The sequence below is a fragment of the Corvus moneduloides genome, chromosome 1, assembly GCF_009650955.1.
Source record: "Corvus moneduloides isolate bCorMon1 chromosome 1, bCorMon1.pri, whole genome shotgun sequence".
In the NCBI taxonomy this organism is placed as follows: Eukaryota; Metazoa; Chordata; class Aves; order Passeriformes; family Corvidae; genus Corvus; species Corvus moneduloides.
This window is the reverse complement of record NC_045476.1, coordinates 77,735,942-77,752,719: the sequence shown is the minus strand read 5'-3', so window position 1 is coordinate 77,752,719 and position 16,778 is coordinate 77,735,942. Positions and strand designations below refer to the sequence as shown.

Sequence of the window (16,778 nt, the reverse complement as noted above, 5' to 3'; positions counted from 1 at the left end):
AGATCCTTTCCTCAGTGGGAGTTTTGGGGATGTTTTGGGGCTCGCAGAGGCCAAGCCACGTCTCTCCCATTTGTATAGCGAGCTCTCCTGCCTGGCTCTCCACTTGGGTCTTTGTTAGGGAAGTTGCTAAGATACAAGTGTAGCCGACACATTTGGTCTATGCAAGACTCTGCTACTTGCAAAAGATCTGAGTGTTTAAAAGCATTCTCCTCTTTGCAAAGCTTCTTTATCTTCAACCAAAGGATGTTTACCAAGCAAATCAGAGATACTAAAGAAGAGACAGAATGGCCAAAACTCTGAATATTCATAGTGTATGGCGCTCCTCTTGACTAAGGCAGCACTTGACAAATAACGTACCAAGAGCCTGCTAGTCTCTGTGTTGCTGGCAATGTGACAAATCTTTCTTTGTTCCTCAAATACCTTCTCAGAAATCTTCTGCTACCTAGGTTTCCGTAGCAAGTGCCAGCAAGCCTTTCCTAGCTCTTAGCTGATTTAGCACTCAACTTGGTTGTCAGCGTGCTAGATCCCAAGGATGGCTTTTGGAGTAGCAAGTGCAGTTTAAATTGGTGTTGTTTCAGAGATACTTTCCCCCCCTATTTCTACAAATAAGGGACTTGCTTACGTGCTGAAAAGGAGGAAGAATCCTTAGGGCTTGGCTTGAACTTCCCAGTATAGTTCTCTCCATGCCTTAGTACTGTTGATGGGCCTGACTCACCTCTGCAGCTCAGAAAGCAGTCCTGAAACACCTGTGACCAGAGGTGTATAAAGCTGGTGCTCAGACCAGGCTGCACCTCTCTGGTCAAAATGACAAGTTGAGAAACTAGTAGTGGGATAAACCCCCTGATGTTTTCCTGTTTTGTTTTTTCCCTAGGCTGTGTGTGGCAGCACTTTCGGCCAACAACTTCTGTGACAACCGGGAGGCCCTTTATGGTGTGTTTGATGGGGACCGCAACGTGGAAGTGCCCTACTTGCTGCAGTGCACGATGAGTGACATCCTGGCAGAAGAGCTGCAGAAAACAAAGAATGAGGAGGAATATATGATCAACACTTTCATCGTTATGCAGAGGTAGTCTTGGATCTGAAGCTTTTTTTACCTTGTCTGTGCTCACTGTGCAGTTTCTTTGCTTTCAGGTCAGGCACCTGCTCTTGCTTCAAAGAAACGTGAGAGGAGGAAAAAGCCTGGGTATCTGGCTACAGTGTTTCCTTTTATTGCTTGTTTTGTGAATATTGCTCTTAGTTCCTTTCACGTGTGGGGAGAAAAGCCCCAACACCTCTCCAACCAGACAAGAAAAATCCCTATCCACTTGCAAAGTTACTAAAATGCTCATGACTAAGTGGTGGGTGGAGGTTTATTTCTTTCTGGTATCTTCTCGAAGTCTTAAGGTTTACAACTGGCCATAACCAAGTCAGTGGTATGAATGTCTTGATCATCTTTTTAAACTTCCTTGCTACTACTGCCTGTAAAGCCTGAACTCATCTTTTCTGTTCCTCTGTACCAATTCAGGTTATTTAAGGCTACACAAATATTTAAAACATGTAGTCTGACTTCTTAGAAATCCCTTTGGCCTTTGAATGTTATTTGAGCTGGACCCATCCAGAGAGATTGTGATACAATAGCTGTGAGTGTAGTAGCAGTTCTCTGTAGTGGTTTGGAAACTGTGCGTGCTGTTCTTGACAGAAGAAGAAATTGTGCCTAGGGAGACACTGAGTGAAGGAGAAGTGTGAAAGGAATTGAACAGAGGAGAGTGAAGAGGTCAGGGAAACAAAGAAGAAAGCAAATAAGCAGCTTAGAGACTAAGTTGATCAAATTAAAAGTAGCATTGCTTATTGTTGAATTGCTGCACCCTTGGAAAGGAAAAATACTGAAGTTGTTGTATTGGGAAAGACAGAGAAGCAGTAGGGTGGCATTAAATCTTACACACGCAAGAGAGAAAACACTTCCTTCCCATAATTGCTTATAACAGTGCCTCAGACTGCTAACTGAGAAGGTGGTTGCCATATACTTAAAATAATCAAAAATAATAGCAAATTTCAGTACTGAAAGTACTTATTAAGTGGTTTTGTTTGCTACTAATGCAATTTACAAGGAATGTGGCATTCCTACAAAAAGCTGCGTCTTTTTTTTTTTTTTTCTCTCGAATAGAAATCAGCTAACCACTTCTTTGGATAACCAGAAATAATATTCATTCCAGTTGCAGTTAGTCATTCACTGATGTTTACAGATGATACACAGCACTCCTAAAGTGTATTTGTAAAAAATAATTTTAAAAGCACATTGAAGCTTGGTTGCAAATTTAGTTGTGCATTCTCTCCCCAGGATTTTGAATCTAAAGTTCTTACTAGCTATACCTAGCCTTTATATAAATATTAGTAATTAGCTTTCTATTTACTATAGGAGTAAGATCCTGATAAACAAGCTACTGGGAAGGATGTTTTTTCACAGTCTAATATTGAAATTAATTTACATTTTAATGTCCGGATTCTGAAAACTTCAATTTTATTCATAGGTTTTTTTTTCCACTGTGGCTCCTGCTGAAAAAGCAGGCTTAAACATTTCTAAGAACATGTTTAACAGGTTAGTACCTGACAGCATAAATTAAAAATGTATCTTCTTACAGTGGAAGTCACAGCCATTGTGATTTTTTTGGTCATAATTTGATAGCTTCTGAGAGCATTATCCTGAAGATATCACAAAACAGTGAACCTCTGTATTCTGCTTTTGCTCAAAAGTAGAGGTTTTTTACAGTCAGAATTATTATTTTTATAATAAGATCCATAGCTTCAGAAGCCAAAGCTCTACCTGACCTTTAAAACACTGTAAGATGTAAAAGAAAAGACAACTGTGAAACTCTTATAAGCACAAAGATTTTTTTTTCTAAAATTGAGCATATTTGAGTATCTGCATACGTGAAAATAACACCCTGCCTGAGAGTTGCACGTGGGATTCCTGCAGTGCTGCTGCTGTAGTGTCAGTCCTCAGTGACTTTTGTTTCTGTCCCAGTGATCCAATAGAGCCAGTGCCCCAAATGCTTCTGATTGTGGAACAGCGTCTGTTTCTCCATAGTGCCCCGAACACTTGTTTTCCAATTAAAGAACAATCACTGTTCTGTTTAAATTCCAGGAAACTTGGAACAGCTGGACAGAAACTTGGAGGCTCTGCTGTCCTTTGCCATATAAAACATGATCCCATGGACCCTGGTGGATGCTTCACACTAACCTCAGCAAATGTGGGGAAGTGCCAAACTGTTCTCTGCCGGAATGGGAAACCTCTGCCTTTGTCCAGGTGTTACATGATGAGCTGTGAGGAAGAGCTGAAGAGGATTAAGCAGCATAAGGCCATTATCACAGAGGTTAGAGAACAGCTGGGGACTGTTAGAACTTGCAACAGCAGTGCATGAAATTGCATGTTGGTATCAGTAACCTCTAGGAGGTGGTGTTCATGGTGTGGGTTCCTCAGTTGCACTTTTCCTTTCAAGGTGATTCATACCATGCAGTCAAATTGCATTTCCATCCTATTGCCATGCTGAATTTTGATTAGCTTTTAAGAGTGAGCAGCTGTGAGCATGTTGCATTGAAACAGGAAAGCAGATACTCTTTTCCTAATGGGAGAGGAATTGCTGTGTTGGAACTGTCATGGAGAGCTTTTCCAATTAACAAAGATGAGAGGGCAGAGCACTTGGAGCAATGCCGTCCTTCCCTTAGGAGACTCCTTGCTCCTGGCAGGCTGACTTTGCTGTCTGAGCTATGTTCCCAGAACTGCCCTTTGACAGGCTGCTCTTGAAGAGAGCACTTGCCCAAAAGGAAAACTCACCCTGTGCTCAGCTGAACCGTGAGAGAGGAGAAAACTATTTGTTCCTTTCCTAGAAGCTTGAAGCCACCGCTGTCAGTTTTGCTTTGCCTTGTGTGACACATGCAGAGGAACAGATAAATATTGAATCTTCCTAATGGTGGGGGAAAGGGCAGAAACCTCACTGCTGTATGCCTGAGAGCAGGGTGGGCATGTGTGTGTGGAGTAAGTCATGTGCCTGTTGATCTTGCCAGGGAAAGGTGAGAGCTGGGATCTCAAACTTGACAAGTTGAAAGGGAATCACTCCAACATAGTGTACATCACGGAGGCACGCTCATTTTGTGGCTCCATAGAGGAAAAGAGAAATTTCTGGGCTGAATCTTCAGATGACTCACTGATTTCATACACACTGATGGCTTATCACTGCTGTCAGCCTTCTAATGGGAAAGTTAACAAGCCGACATGGGGCTTTTTTTTTCTTCTGAGTGATTTTAAGGAGGAAGCTTTTTTAGTCTTGGTTCACTTTTCTGTGGTTATCTGCTTTATAATAACCCCTACAGTTACTAGCTGCACCCAAAGAGTAAATCCTCACCTTTGCTGTTCTTGAATACGCAATTAGCCGGGTGCAGCTATCTGCAGCAAGCTGACAGATAGCCAGACTTGCTGTTTCAGACACTTGCTCTGCTTATTTTGGCAGTTTGCATTCTAACCAGGACAGGATTCTGGGATTTGGACGTGCATGGGATTTTTTTCTCAAATGCGTCCGTTTTTACTGATGTTATCCCTTCAGATACTACTCCTCCTCTCTTTGGAAATGTCATATCTAAGTGGAAATGTAGTAAGTAATTGGGGCGTGTAAAACATTTCACTACAACTCAGCTGACTGAGAGATGTAGACTTGCTCTCTGCTACATTTGACTTGCATGCTTAATTTAAAGGGTTTTTTTAATGAACCTTGGTTTCTAAAGTGATGAGCCAAGATGAAACCTACAATTGTTACAGCTGCAAGAGAAGACTCATAACTGAATGACCTGCCCCTATATCAAATGTGTGTTGCTCTGCTCTGTCCAAAGCCAGATACAGTGGGTGGAGGAGGGATGAGTCTGACTCACTGGTAAAAGATTTGTCCAGTTGGCTCTTGCAGCTGTAGGAGCAGAATAGATGGCTCTTTGTTGCAGCCTTCTGCTTTGTTGGTCTGTGCATAGGTGGTGCTGATGACAAATCAGTTGGGTGTAGGAGGTGCAGCGCAGGATTGCAAAACAGCCTTTGCTGTGCTCTAATCCCAGCTCTGTCACCTCGTCACTCTGCTTGTCTGTCTCCTTGTCTGTGAGTGGCAGTGTTGGGGGTACCACAAAAACAGCCATCAATAAAATACAAGGAGAGGCAGGTACTGTATATCCTTGTCTGTCACGTTGCCAATTTCCTGTCCTTTCTAATTTCAGGATGGCAAAGTGAATGGTGTGACCGATTCAACAAGAATCTTGGGGTACACCTTCCTTCACCCAAGTGTTGTGCCGCGTCCTCACGTCCAGTCCATCACCTTAACTCCACAAGATGAATTCTTCATTCTGGGGAGCAAGGGGCTGTGGGACAGCCTCTCAATGGATGAAGCAGTGGAGGCTGTCAGAAATGTGCCTGACGCGCTGGCAGCCGCCAAGAAGCTTTGCACTTTGGCCCAGAGTTATGGCTGCAATGACAGCATCAGCGCTGTCGTGGTTCAGCTCAACGTGACAGAGGACAGCTTCTGCTGCTGTGAGCTCAGTGGGGTCCCACCCCCAAGCCCAGGCATCTTCCCCCCGTCTGTCAATGTGGTCATCAAGGACAGGCCCACAGACGCGCTCGGGATGCCGTCTTCGAGCAGCGGCATGGCTTCGGAAATCAGCAGCGAGATCTCCACCTCGGAAATGAGCAGCGAGGTGGGGTCCACAGCCTCGGACGAGCCCCCGCAGGTGGCCATGAACGAGAACAGCCCGGCGTACCCGGGGGAGCAGCGCTGCATGCTGCACCCCGTCTGCCTGTCCAACTCTTTCCAGCGGCAGCTCTCCAGTGCCACCTTCTCCAGCGCCTTCTCCGACAACGGCCTTGACAGCGACGACGAGGAGCCCATCGAGGGGGTGTTCACCAACGGCAGCCGCGTGGAGGTGGAGGTGGACATCCACTGCAGCCGAGCCAAGGAGAAGCAGCTTCTCCAAGTGCCAGTGGAAGCCAGTGACGAAGGTATCGTCATCAGTGCCAATGAAGATGAGCCCGGCCTTCCCAGGAAAGCTGAATATTCCACCATGGGCACAATAGGGCGCCGGCGGGGCAACGGCTCTGTGGCACCACACGAGAGGAGCCATAACTTAATTGAAGTTGCAACGGATGCACCACTCAGAAAAACCGGGGGCTACTTTGCTGCTCCAGCACAACCTGATCCCGATGACCAGTTCATCATCCCACCAGAGCTCGAAGAAGAAGTCAAGGAGATTATGAAGCAGCACCAGGAGCAACAACAACAACAGCAGCAGCAGCAACAACAGCAGCAGCAGCAGCAGAGGCAGTATCCAATGGACCACCTGGCAGACTATTACGACACACCACTATGACCCACTCTATCTACTGCTCAGAAATAAACTAACAAATAAGGAGATTTGACTGTGAGACCCAGTGGGCTTGCATTACAGCAGGGGTTTTCCTTACCCTTTTCCTTTATATACTTCCTTTTCCTTATCCTGCCACTACAGATAACTGCAGCTTTTCAGTTTGTTAGGTTTAATATTCACTGACTTTCTTCTAGAGACGCTTGACTGGTAAAGTTTAAAATAGTTAACCCTCCCTTAACATATCAAGTGTAAAACAGGAAAACAAAAAAAAAAATGAAAAAAATAAAAAGGTTTAATATATTGCTGAGAAACAGATGATGATGTAATATTTTTTAAAATGGCTTGTTTGTTTTGTTTGAAAAGCAGGGCAGTAGCCAGTGCTAAATGATTTAAGTAATATTGTAATACTGTATTTCTTTGAGAGAAAAGGCTTTTTTTGGTCTTGAAAATGATAGACATTTGTAGAATATGGAGACTAACTCCTAGGAGTTGCTTTACTCTTTCAGGTGACTTAAGTCACTGAGATTCACTAATTTTCTCTGAGAGAACAGTTGATTGGGAAATTCCTGTAAATAGCTCAGTGTTGTATAGTGATGCTTACATGTTTTGTAGCCTTGGCATTAAGGACACAACCTGAAAAACTGACCTTTTTTCTTAAGCGACTCTTGGGGCCATGGTCATTAAGCATAATGGACTGTGTGGCTGTGTACAAGTTAGCTAGAGCCCAGGTGGTGTAGACTGTTCAAAGAAACCCACTTTTTCCTCCAGTCTCTTTCTTTCCTTACTTTTACAGACACGTTTTGTTTGTGTTCCTTACTGCTGCCACAACCAGCATGATTGTATAGAGCTCATTTGCTGTAGAACATTTACATACCAAGAGTTATATTAAAGCCGAATGCACAAATGAACATGTCATAATTTTTGTTATAATAAATATGAAATTTACACCTGATGTCTGCTTTTATGTCTAACTAGCTGAGCAGCAGCTCTCAAACAGCAGCTTGCTGTGGTTCCTCAGCATGCTGCTCAGTTAAACCAAGAAGTGTTGAAACTTTTTCAGCTCAATCACATTTTTACACTAACTGCAGAAGCTCACTTGTGCTTTCAGAATTGAAAGGTTGTGCAAAGTGGCCTTTAAAAGATACAAACCAACTCTCTGAAGAATTGATCTCTTCGTTTTTTCTTTCTTGGTACTAATTCAGCACTACTGATTTGCCCTTTGCCGCACTATTGACAATGCCAGAAGACTGAAGAGGAGCGGTGCTCTGGCTCTGTCCCGCTGGAACTGAGTGACTGAAGATTGAAATGATGAAGGGATAAGAAAAGTTAGAAGGAAAACATTGGATACTGAGAGAAGAGAGAATATATGAGGAGAAGGTGGAAAAGTGAATTTAAGACTACCTATGTAAATTTGCTCCAATGTGCTGAATGAACCCGAGTTCGATGGCAATCAGACTTTGGTAGCAAAAGGGCATCTTTTTGGGATTCCTGTGGGAAGGGAGCAGTGTCCTTTCTCATATTGCCCCCAATCAACTGCTCCATTTTACTTCTCACTCTCTAAAAAGCTGAATTAGTGTGCAGTCATGACAGTGTCTTGTTCCTTCTTGGCATTTGGTCTGTATTTGGGAAAAGGACTGTGGTGACAGGCTGCTGTCCTTACTCTGTTCTAGAGTGAAATGGCCAAGTTAGAACAGGATTGCTGTTAACAGAAGACTTTTTGTTACTTTTCCTTAATAACAATAACAACAGAGGAGCAAACATTAAAATACCTGGTTTGATAAATGTTTATAGCACTGTCTACTGTAGATCTAGAAGATTGTATTTCATTGTAATTTGAGCTTCTAAATATCTCTTTCTTAAAGAACACTCATTAAATAATGTATTTAAACAAACAAAGTTTATGGTTTATTGGTTAGTAACTCTTAGGTGTTCTTTGGTAAACAGTTTGTATATTTCAGATTTTGCTGAATTGATTCCCTGTCCTTGGAAAATACTCTCTTGGTTTTTTCCTTCAGTTCCAATGCTGCTTGAGGCTGAAGGTGATCACTAGCAAGGACACTACCTTTATTTTCCTGCTGCTGGTGGAGGAGTAACCTTGCTGCCACTGTTGGTCTCTGTGATAAGGTGTCTCTGGTGTACCCCAGAGGGAGGAGCAGAGGGCAGAGTAGGGGTGGAAGTAGAACCGTTTCATGTGAGCTAAACTTTGGCTCAGTGCTGACAACTGATACTTCTCTCATATGAATAGGAGGATATGCACATAGGTTCTGTAAAGACTTTCCCTCCATTTGAAGGACAGACTCCCAAGAACTTGCCAGCCTCTGTGACATTCACTGCGTACAGGCAATGATGTGGTTTCCCCCCTTATGCCCTTACTTGGAAGCATAGATGGTCAAAACTGACAGCCCACTGAAGGCTGCCCCTTTCAGCTTGGTGCCTTCTGTAAAGCCCTGTGGCAGCAAAGTGACAGGATTTTGGTGGAGGAGCTGTACCTTTGGATTTTTGCTCTGCCTTGAAAAGATGTCTGTGATAGTAGCCTGTCTTAACAAGTCATAATATGAAGGATTGGTGCGTTCATAGGGGCAACTTCATCCCTCTGCTGGGCTTTATGTCATGTGTTGGGCTAGATCAGTAGATTGGATGGCTTGCAGCATCTTTGTAAATAGCATTTATTTTTAAACAAGGGCAAAAGGTATTTTGTTCTGGCTTTAAACTGGGACTTGAAAAACAAGGTACAGTGTTTGCAATTCATGATTTTTCTGGACGTTGCTGTCCTCTTTCACAAAAGGGGGTTAGTATGTTCTTACCTCACGAGGGGTGAAGCTAACGTCACTGATTGTATCTACATGCACTAATATTGTACATGATTTTAGGATTATGTCCACAGTATATTTTGCACAGTTTTGACCTACTGGGAACTATCTGCCTCAAACAGATGTGGATTTGTTTGCAGAACTTGACAGCTGTAGCAGGGACATAGGTTGGGAGCTAAAAAGAAGAATGCTTTCAGCTGTGGAAAATGTAGAACCACATTACCTTTATAATCAAACCTTGCGTGTCCTTTGAAACTTGCTGGTAGATGCATCTGAGACAAGCAGAAGTGCATGAATAGGAGGAGGTAGATGGCTGATGGCAGAGAAATGAACATATTTACATTATTTCCTGGAAGATAATTTTAAACAGAAAATTGTGGTAGTATTGAGAATCAACTGAGTGGCTTCTTTGCTTGTAAATGCAAGCCTTTTGTTAAACGCCATAAAAGCTTTTTTCTTGCTTTCTGCCCACAGTGCTCTCGTGTAATGCATTTTGTTGTGCCTGAATAGGCTGTTGGCGTCCTGCCTGGGCATTCAGCGTGCGGCACCACCATCTTTGTGATGGTGACCAGTGCCATGGTGGCACTGCCTCCCTCTGGCTTACTGCCCTCGGAGCGTGCTGCTGTGTCCATGTGGGTTGTCTCCCTCATGGCTATAGAATGTGCTGCTGCTGTAGTGCCCTGTAAGTTTTGCTTTAAGTAATCTCTTCACAGCAAGCTCAGCTTCATCACCAGCCCTCGTGTTTGCAACTCATACATGTAATTTTCTAGCAAATTGTACATATTTCTTTTTTCAGCATAACTTTGCTACTCCGGAAGTGCACCTCTGTGGGGCTGGGTGCCAATGAAATGTCACACTTGGCTCTGGAGGTAATTTCTGCATTTCTGCACTGTCACGGATGGTGCCTCGTGGGTGCAGCCTTGCAGGTCTGGGCTTGCAAATGTGCACTTGAGTGGGTTGGTTGGGATAACCCTGTGAAGGGTTTGCTGGTCGGGGGAGCAGAAGGGCTTGAATCAATTCAAGCAGAGCAGTAGGATTCAAAGGAGTGAAGAGAACAGTAACTTCAGCCTGATCAGCCTGATTTCCCTGGACACTGTCAGCCGTCAGTGAAGAGATGCGCTTTTTCTAAGAGGAGAAGGCACTCAAACCAAACAGTTCTCAGCAGTGCTGGAGGGTCAGGTCCCTCAGAGCTTTGGCTGCAGGGGGGAGCTACATGGCCAGAAGGTGGTAAAAATGTCTTTTGGGCTCAGCTGGAACCAGGACAGCCTTGGCGTCTGTTAAATGACTCTACGTTTACTTTTCTCTGTTAACCTGCTTTACTGCCCTGCTTTGTTAGTTCAATTGACTTGTTCGGGGTTAACTTCTGCTATTGTTGCACTAATTGATTTGTCTTACATATTTGTTACCTGCATGCTTGCACTGCTTGCACTGAGGATTTCATGGGGTGCTGCATGAACCAGTCTGTTTCCTCTTGATTGTTTGTGTTTTGCTGTGCCCTACACTGATGCTGTAAGTGTTCAAATGCCCTACCTAACAAGACTGCTGCTTCTGTGGAAAGCTAAAAGTTAAAATTTGTCTGCTGCCTGAGAACAAGTAACTCTTTGCAGCCATTTCAATCAAAAGGTGGGTGTGGAAAACCCCCAGATATTAAATAGATTAACAGCAGCCCCAGGGCAGAATCAGTGTACCATTTATCTAGGACATCAGTGGGGAAAAAGTTCCTTGTTTGCTCCAAGTCCCTGGTTTAAATGATTGGTCCCTGCTTTTATCCAGACCTTTTTATTTGTATTTCCATTCCCGTTGAGGTCAACAGTTCATCCTTTAGATCATCCTTTCTCAGGCTGACAAGTTTGGATTCACCTGCGGTTGACTTGGATACCTCGTCCTACCTTTTATCTCGTGCCATGAGCTAAGCTTGCCCTCTAGGTTGAGACTGAGGCAGGATCTGAGCGAAGCAGACACTATCTCATCTTTTTCCATATTTTTTTAATACTGTAAGCTGAAGGGAGACACTTAAACTGCAAGAGCTTGTCAGGAGCATGACAGCATGAGGGAGCTGTTGTATAATAACTGCAGTGTTACAGAGACCTGGGACAGGCAGGACTGGTCTGCTCCCTCGTAGGGAGACTCAGGAGTTAGGTGATCCCTTGAGGCTTTCTGCTGTAGGAGATCCAGGATGCCTGGGTTTACAGTCAGAGTGTGGATTCCTGCACGTCAGGCTTTGGGGGAGAGGATGAAGTATGCAGTATCAAGGCTGGGAAGTAGTTCCTGCTGGTGGATGAAGTTCAGCTGGCTCTTCTTGCCCTGTTCCCTATTAGGATTTCAATTCCAATGTCTTGCTGCTCATCACAGCCTCTGGTGCGTTTGGTGTTCTTGTTTGAGCTTGTTCTTCTGTGTCTCTCATTAAAACTTGAGGAAACAGACAGAAAAGTGATCTTTTACCAGTGGTTCTGTAGAATTGTCTGTGGAGGTCTGTGTTTAGGGCATGTAGGTAACTTAGGGGTGTCCCAGGGGCCATCAGTGGGCAGGGACGGGGCTCTGGAGGTCTTTTAGGAGCTCCTGGTGCCAGCAGCACTGTGATGAGAGCCTGGGCACCAGACACAATGCTCTGAGCACAGCAGGCTCTTCTCCCCTCGTCAGATTCAGCACAGCTGCACCAAGAGAAATAAATGTGTTTTAACCGTAAAGTTGTTAGTATTGACTCGTGGAACAGATGGGATTGTTTTGCTAATTAAATGTATGCTGTTGAATGCTTTAAAGGAAATTGGGATGCGGAACTGTGAAGAGAGACCGGTGTAGCAAAAGTCTGTGACTTGTGAGATGCTTTTTCATTTTAATTCCTCTTAAGGAGAGACTCACCAGCATTTTGTGGAAAAAAAATCTTGCAGTAGGTGCACTTGCAGTTAGTACTTACCTTGGTCCTGAAATTACAGAATATATAGTGACATATTGTGCACAGAATAGTGCAATAGTGAAGTACTCTGTTCAAATATATTGAAAATTGGGTGGCAAGGACGAGCAAAAACTGCTGTGTCTCTTTAAAGTGGCCAAAGCTGTCCTCCTGAAAGCAGCAAATCTCCCCAAAAGCAAGCTTTGACAAGTCAGCTGTGGTAGTTTCATTTTACAAGGGCTAAAGAGATTTTTCCGTTCTCTCATTTCTGTTGGGCAAAATTTGGCCACAGAGAATCAACTCAGGTATCAGCAAAGTCATTCCCTGGCATTTTCGGAATGCTCTGGTGATAAGAACATGGGAAAGGATGTCCCCAGTCCATCCTGCACCATCAGAAATAGGGGTGTGTAGGAAGGGGGATCCATAGCAAGTGGCCTTCCCCACTCCCAGTGGCCTGTGGCTTGCACTTGTTTGAAACAGAAGCAATGTCCTTGTGAAGATGATCAGAGATGGCTTTCAGGCTTCCTGGTTTTTTCTGATGAGGAACTGAGCGTTTATATTTGGGGTGGGAAAAGGCGTATTCTTGCTGTCCGTATTAATTGGGAGCTGCAAGGGCTCCCCCTCGTGTTACCGCGGGACAGGACCAGCATTGCCGCATCTTCCTCCTTGGCGGCTGCCAGTGGAACGGCTGCATCCCGCACCCTTGGGCTCCCACCCCATCGTGCGAGCCATGCAGGAGCACCAGAGGCCCGGAAAAGCCTTCCCTCAGCTGAGCAAGGAAGGCAGGAAGGCAGCAACACTGACATAGCAGGAGTTGGCTTTGCATGGTCCGAGAGATCTCAGAAACCCCCTGAGTGTTAGAAGTATTTGCTGTGAGTCCAAACAAAGATGTGAGGACTGAGGCAGCCAGGGAAGCCACACCTGCTACTGCTCAGGAGAGCATCTGCAGTGCTGCCAGGTGAAACAGGGTCTTAGCAAGATCTCAAATAGTCGTAGCAAATGGGCAATGAGATCTTCATCCCAGCATGTCTCACTTATTTGGAGCAATAAACTGCTGAATCTTCACCATCAGAGCTGATCCACAACAGCGTAAAAATCTGAATTCTCTCTAAGTTGCACAAGTTCTGAAGCATGTCCAGAGAAGGGCAATGGAGCTTGTGAAAGTCTGGAGCACAAGTCTGATGAGGAGCAGCTAAGGGAGCTGCAGGTGTTTAGGTTGCGTAGGAGAAAAGGAGGCTCAGGAGATGTTATCACTGTCTACAACTGCCTGAAAGGAGGCTGTGTCCAGGTGGGGGTCGGCCTCTCCTCCCAAGTAACAAAATGAGAGGTAATGGCCTCAAGTTGGACCGAGGGAGGTTTAGGAAAATTTCTTCACTGTAAGGTGTTCAGGCATTGAAACAGACCGCCCAGGGAAGTGGTGGAATCACCATCCCTGGAAGTGTTCAAAAGCTGTGGCTGTGGGCACTTGAGGACATGATTTAGTGGTGAACACAGCAGTGCTCTTAATGGCTCTATGATAGGGCTTTGTTGGGGAATTATTTTTGCATTCTGAAGCAAGGAAAACACCCTGTTTGCACCTGTGTGCATCTGTCTCATGAGCCTTTCTACATCCTTCTGAAAAACTAATTACTTGTAAAACACACGCAGGCATTTCCCACCCTCGAGCCCTTCAGCACGGCCTGCAAGTTTTGGGGAGCCCAGTAGCAGGTGCAGGTCTGTGTGCAAAAGGCATCCCTGGAAATCAATAGACCATTTGTAGTAATGAAGGGCATCCTGTGACTTGCCCGTTTTGCACTGTCACACGCCAAAACCAATTACATCCAACGCTTTGACAACTGGTGGACCTTGCGAGGGGTCTCATGTTTTATTTATGGTGGGTGATGCTGAGCATCTGTGACAGTTTTTGTGCTGTGCTGGCATTGAGCTGCTGCAATACACCAAGTGCCACCTTTTCTGGGAGATGATGTTTTGAAGGAGAAAAGTAACAATGAATGTCACAGCTGTCATAAACAATGCACTCATAGTGCCCTTCAGCAACTTACCTGGGTCCTGAAGAACAAAAGGAGACGTCCAAGTTCTGCAAATGTGTTTGAGAGATCTGAGTTACTGAAGTTCTGATGTGTATCTGTAGCTTTGCTTAACTCTACAGTGAATATAAGTTGTGGTGGAAAACTACCAGAAGAATAACTTTAATGAAGGCGAGTCTGCACTAGGAGTAAAATACATGGATTATGAAAGAAAAATTCCATTCAAACTGTTCTTTAGTGCTCTAATCCCTGTATGTATTCTCATCAATTTAGAGCAGTTTCCCATGTAAATTGAGATCCTGACTTTTCTTAATGCTAAGCCTTGAATTCAGTTTCTGCTGTTGCACAACCTGTTTGTGTCCCTAGTTGTTTCTGCACATTGGATACACTCAAACTCTTCTCTGGAGGACTCATGGAAAAAGCTTAAATTGGGATAAAATGTATTATAGTCTGGGAATTTTTTCTTTTAATTTTCTTTTGTCTTTAAGAAAATAGGAGAGCTTCTTGTTTCTGCTTACCTGAAAATTTCCTTTCTGCAGATGGGTACAAAGGTCCTTCCCCCTTACAGCTGCTCTGCAGCAGGATGGCAATGCCCTAATACACAAAGATCTTCCAGCAGCACCAGATTTCCAGTTCCAGATATATTAATTATTTGGGAAATGTAAAGGTTATGTTAAGCTTATTTGGAAGAGTAAACATCCTGTCTCCTCTTTGTCCTCCCCCCCACCAGTTTTGCCTTTCACATTGAAACAAGAGACCTGTGTCCTTGGAGGGTGATTTGCTTTCTTTTGGACAAGATTTCCCCCAGACTGAACTATTTTATGAATTTGTTTGAATAAAGGGCACATCTAGGAAAATGGGTGCTCAAAGGTGCACAACCCAGCATCATGAAATTTTCATGGCAGTCTACTCAGTGGTGGGATGCAGGATCAGGGGGAGGATTCCCTCCCCTCCCCTCCTTCCTCCTCTCTCCTTTCTTTCTTTTTTCCTATCTTTCTCAGCCTAAATATGTTACAGCCTTTGTTTCCTCCTCAGGATTAGGGCATGGAGACACATTTTTTCAAAGAGAGATTGTTTTTCTCTGAGACTCTTCAGTGGGAGGGGGTCCCTCTGTGGGTAGCTAATGCTGGGGGACTCAGCTAGAGGCTTTTCTCTCTGACTGACTAAAGCTGTTTGCTCACACATTGAAGCAGACTGGTGCAAATTGATGGTTTAAACCCAAAGGGGCTGGCCAGGAGTCTCACAGGTAGCTGAGATGAATGAGCTACTCAGCCCAGCTCCTTTCACTAGTGACCTCTCATCTGCAGTGGGGCTTTTCTCCTGCCAGGCAGCTCCAGTTCACCCTGCAACCTGCATCCATTTCCTCACATCTCCAGGGATGGTGGCCATTTTAATCCTCTTTGTGAAGGTTCAGAAAAGGCTTGGTGTCCCAGAAGGCTTCTTGCTGTACCCAAGGCTTTGAGGCTGAGAGATGCTGTGCTGTCTCGCCCCAGGACAGCCTCTCAGAGAAGGGCAGGTTTGGCCTTTGCTATCCCTATTTCCTTCACCGCAGGTGAGTGTTACAGTGCAGATACTGCAACACGTGTATCAATCAACGAGGCCCATGGGAAAGAAATATCTATGGACTGATTCTTGCTAGATGTTTCAGAGATGTTTATTTCCCCAGCCGCATGGCTGGGATCTGCCGAGGAACTGCGGCAATCACGGGACCCAAGGGTCCTTGCCCGTGCAGGGGAACACAAAACAACCAGTGGGGAATGAAGCTGACCAGGGGCTGGGAAACCCCATGCGTCCCCTCAGGGCCCCTCTCCCAGGGCTACATGGCAGGGGAAGAGACCCCAACATTTCACCCGTTTATTTTTAACAAAAAGAGATTTAAAACTTAACATTGAAAACAACAAGGACAGTTTCAAAACAAAACAAGCCACCCTCCTGAGTCTTTAAATGTCCAAACAGATTCTCTGAACATCTTAGGGCTGACGGAAGAGAGACAGGATTCTCTGAGCATGCTTTGTGGGGAAACTGATGCAGGAGAGGGTTTAATTTCTTCCCTCCACCTTTTTATCCCCCCCTCAGCATCGGAGAAGAGTTGTGGGGAAAGGGAATTGTATAGGGAAGCCATGGGGTGAAAAACGGATTAGGAATAAACTGGGGATGGGGTAAACTTAGGAAAGGGTTTATATTGGGTATAGGGTAAAAGGGGAAAGTAGGTTGTGGGTAGGGAAGTTGCTGGGATGGATATTGTTTATAATTTTGTGCATAACGGCTGCCTTTGACTGGAATACCTCCAGGCCCAGTAACATTTGCTGCTTGTAAACCCTTCTTTCCTTGCACTATGTCAAATTGTACAACTTCCCCATCTCCTACACTTTGCAGGTAATTTTTAGGGTTATTCCTTTTAACGGCAGTTCTATGGATGAATAAATCTTCCCCTGTATCATCTCATGTTATAAATCCATAGTTGTTTTTTACACTGTACCATTTCACAGTTCCTGTGATTTTTGTGGCTACAACTTCTCCTATCACGTGCTTGCATGTTTGTCATGGCTCCTGGTCCCGTGTGGCCACCACCTCACCGACTCCAATGTCTTGGCTTGGCCCCCGTGTTGAGGCTGCCCCGCGCCCTCCGAGCGGCGCTGCTCCGGCGCGTGTCCGGGCTGGGCGCAGCTCCTCTCCCACCGC

General features: G+C 44.8%; 1 protein-coding gene across 1 annotated transcript in view; it reads left to right on the top strand.

Annotated features, from left to right (window-relative positions):
* Window positions 1-7,321, top strand: part of PHLPP1 (PH domain and leucine rich repeat protein phosphatase 1) — a 141,554-nt gene extending 134,233 nt beyond the window's left edge. Inside the window, exons 15-17 of the mRNA XM_032117033.1 lie at window positions 872-1,066; window positions 3,122-3,350; window positions 5,230-7,321. Coding sequence (XP_031972924.1) covers window positions 872-1,066; window positions 3,122-3,350; window positions 5,230-6,372 — 1,567 coding nt within the window. The 3' untranslated portion in view covers window positions 6,373-7,321. The remainder of the gene's footprint in view (window positions 1-871; window positions 1,067-3,121; window positions 3,351-5,229) is intronic.
* Window positions 7,322-16,778: the final 9,457 nt, after the last annotated feature.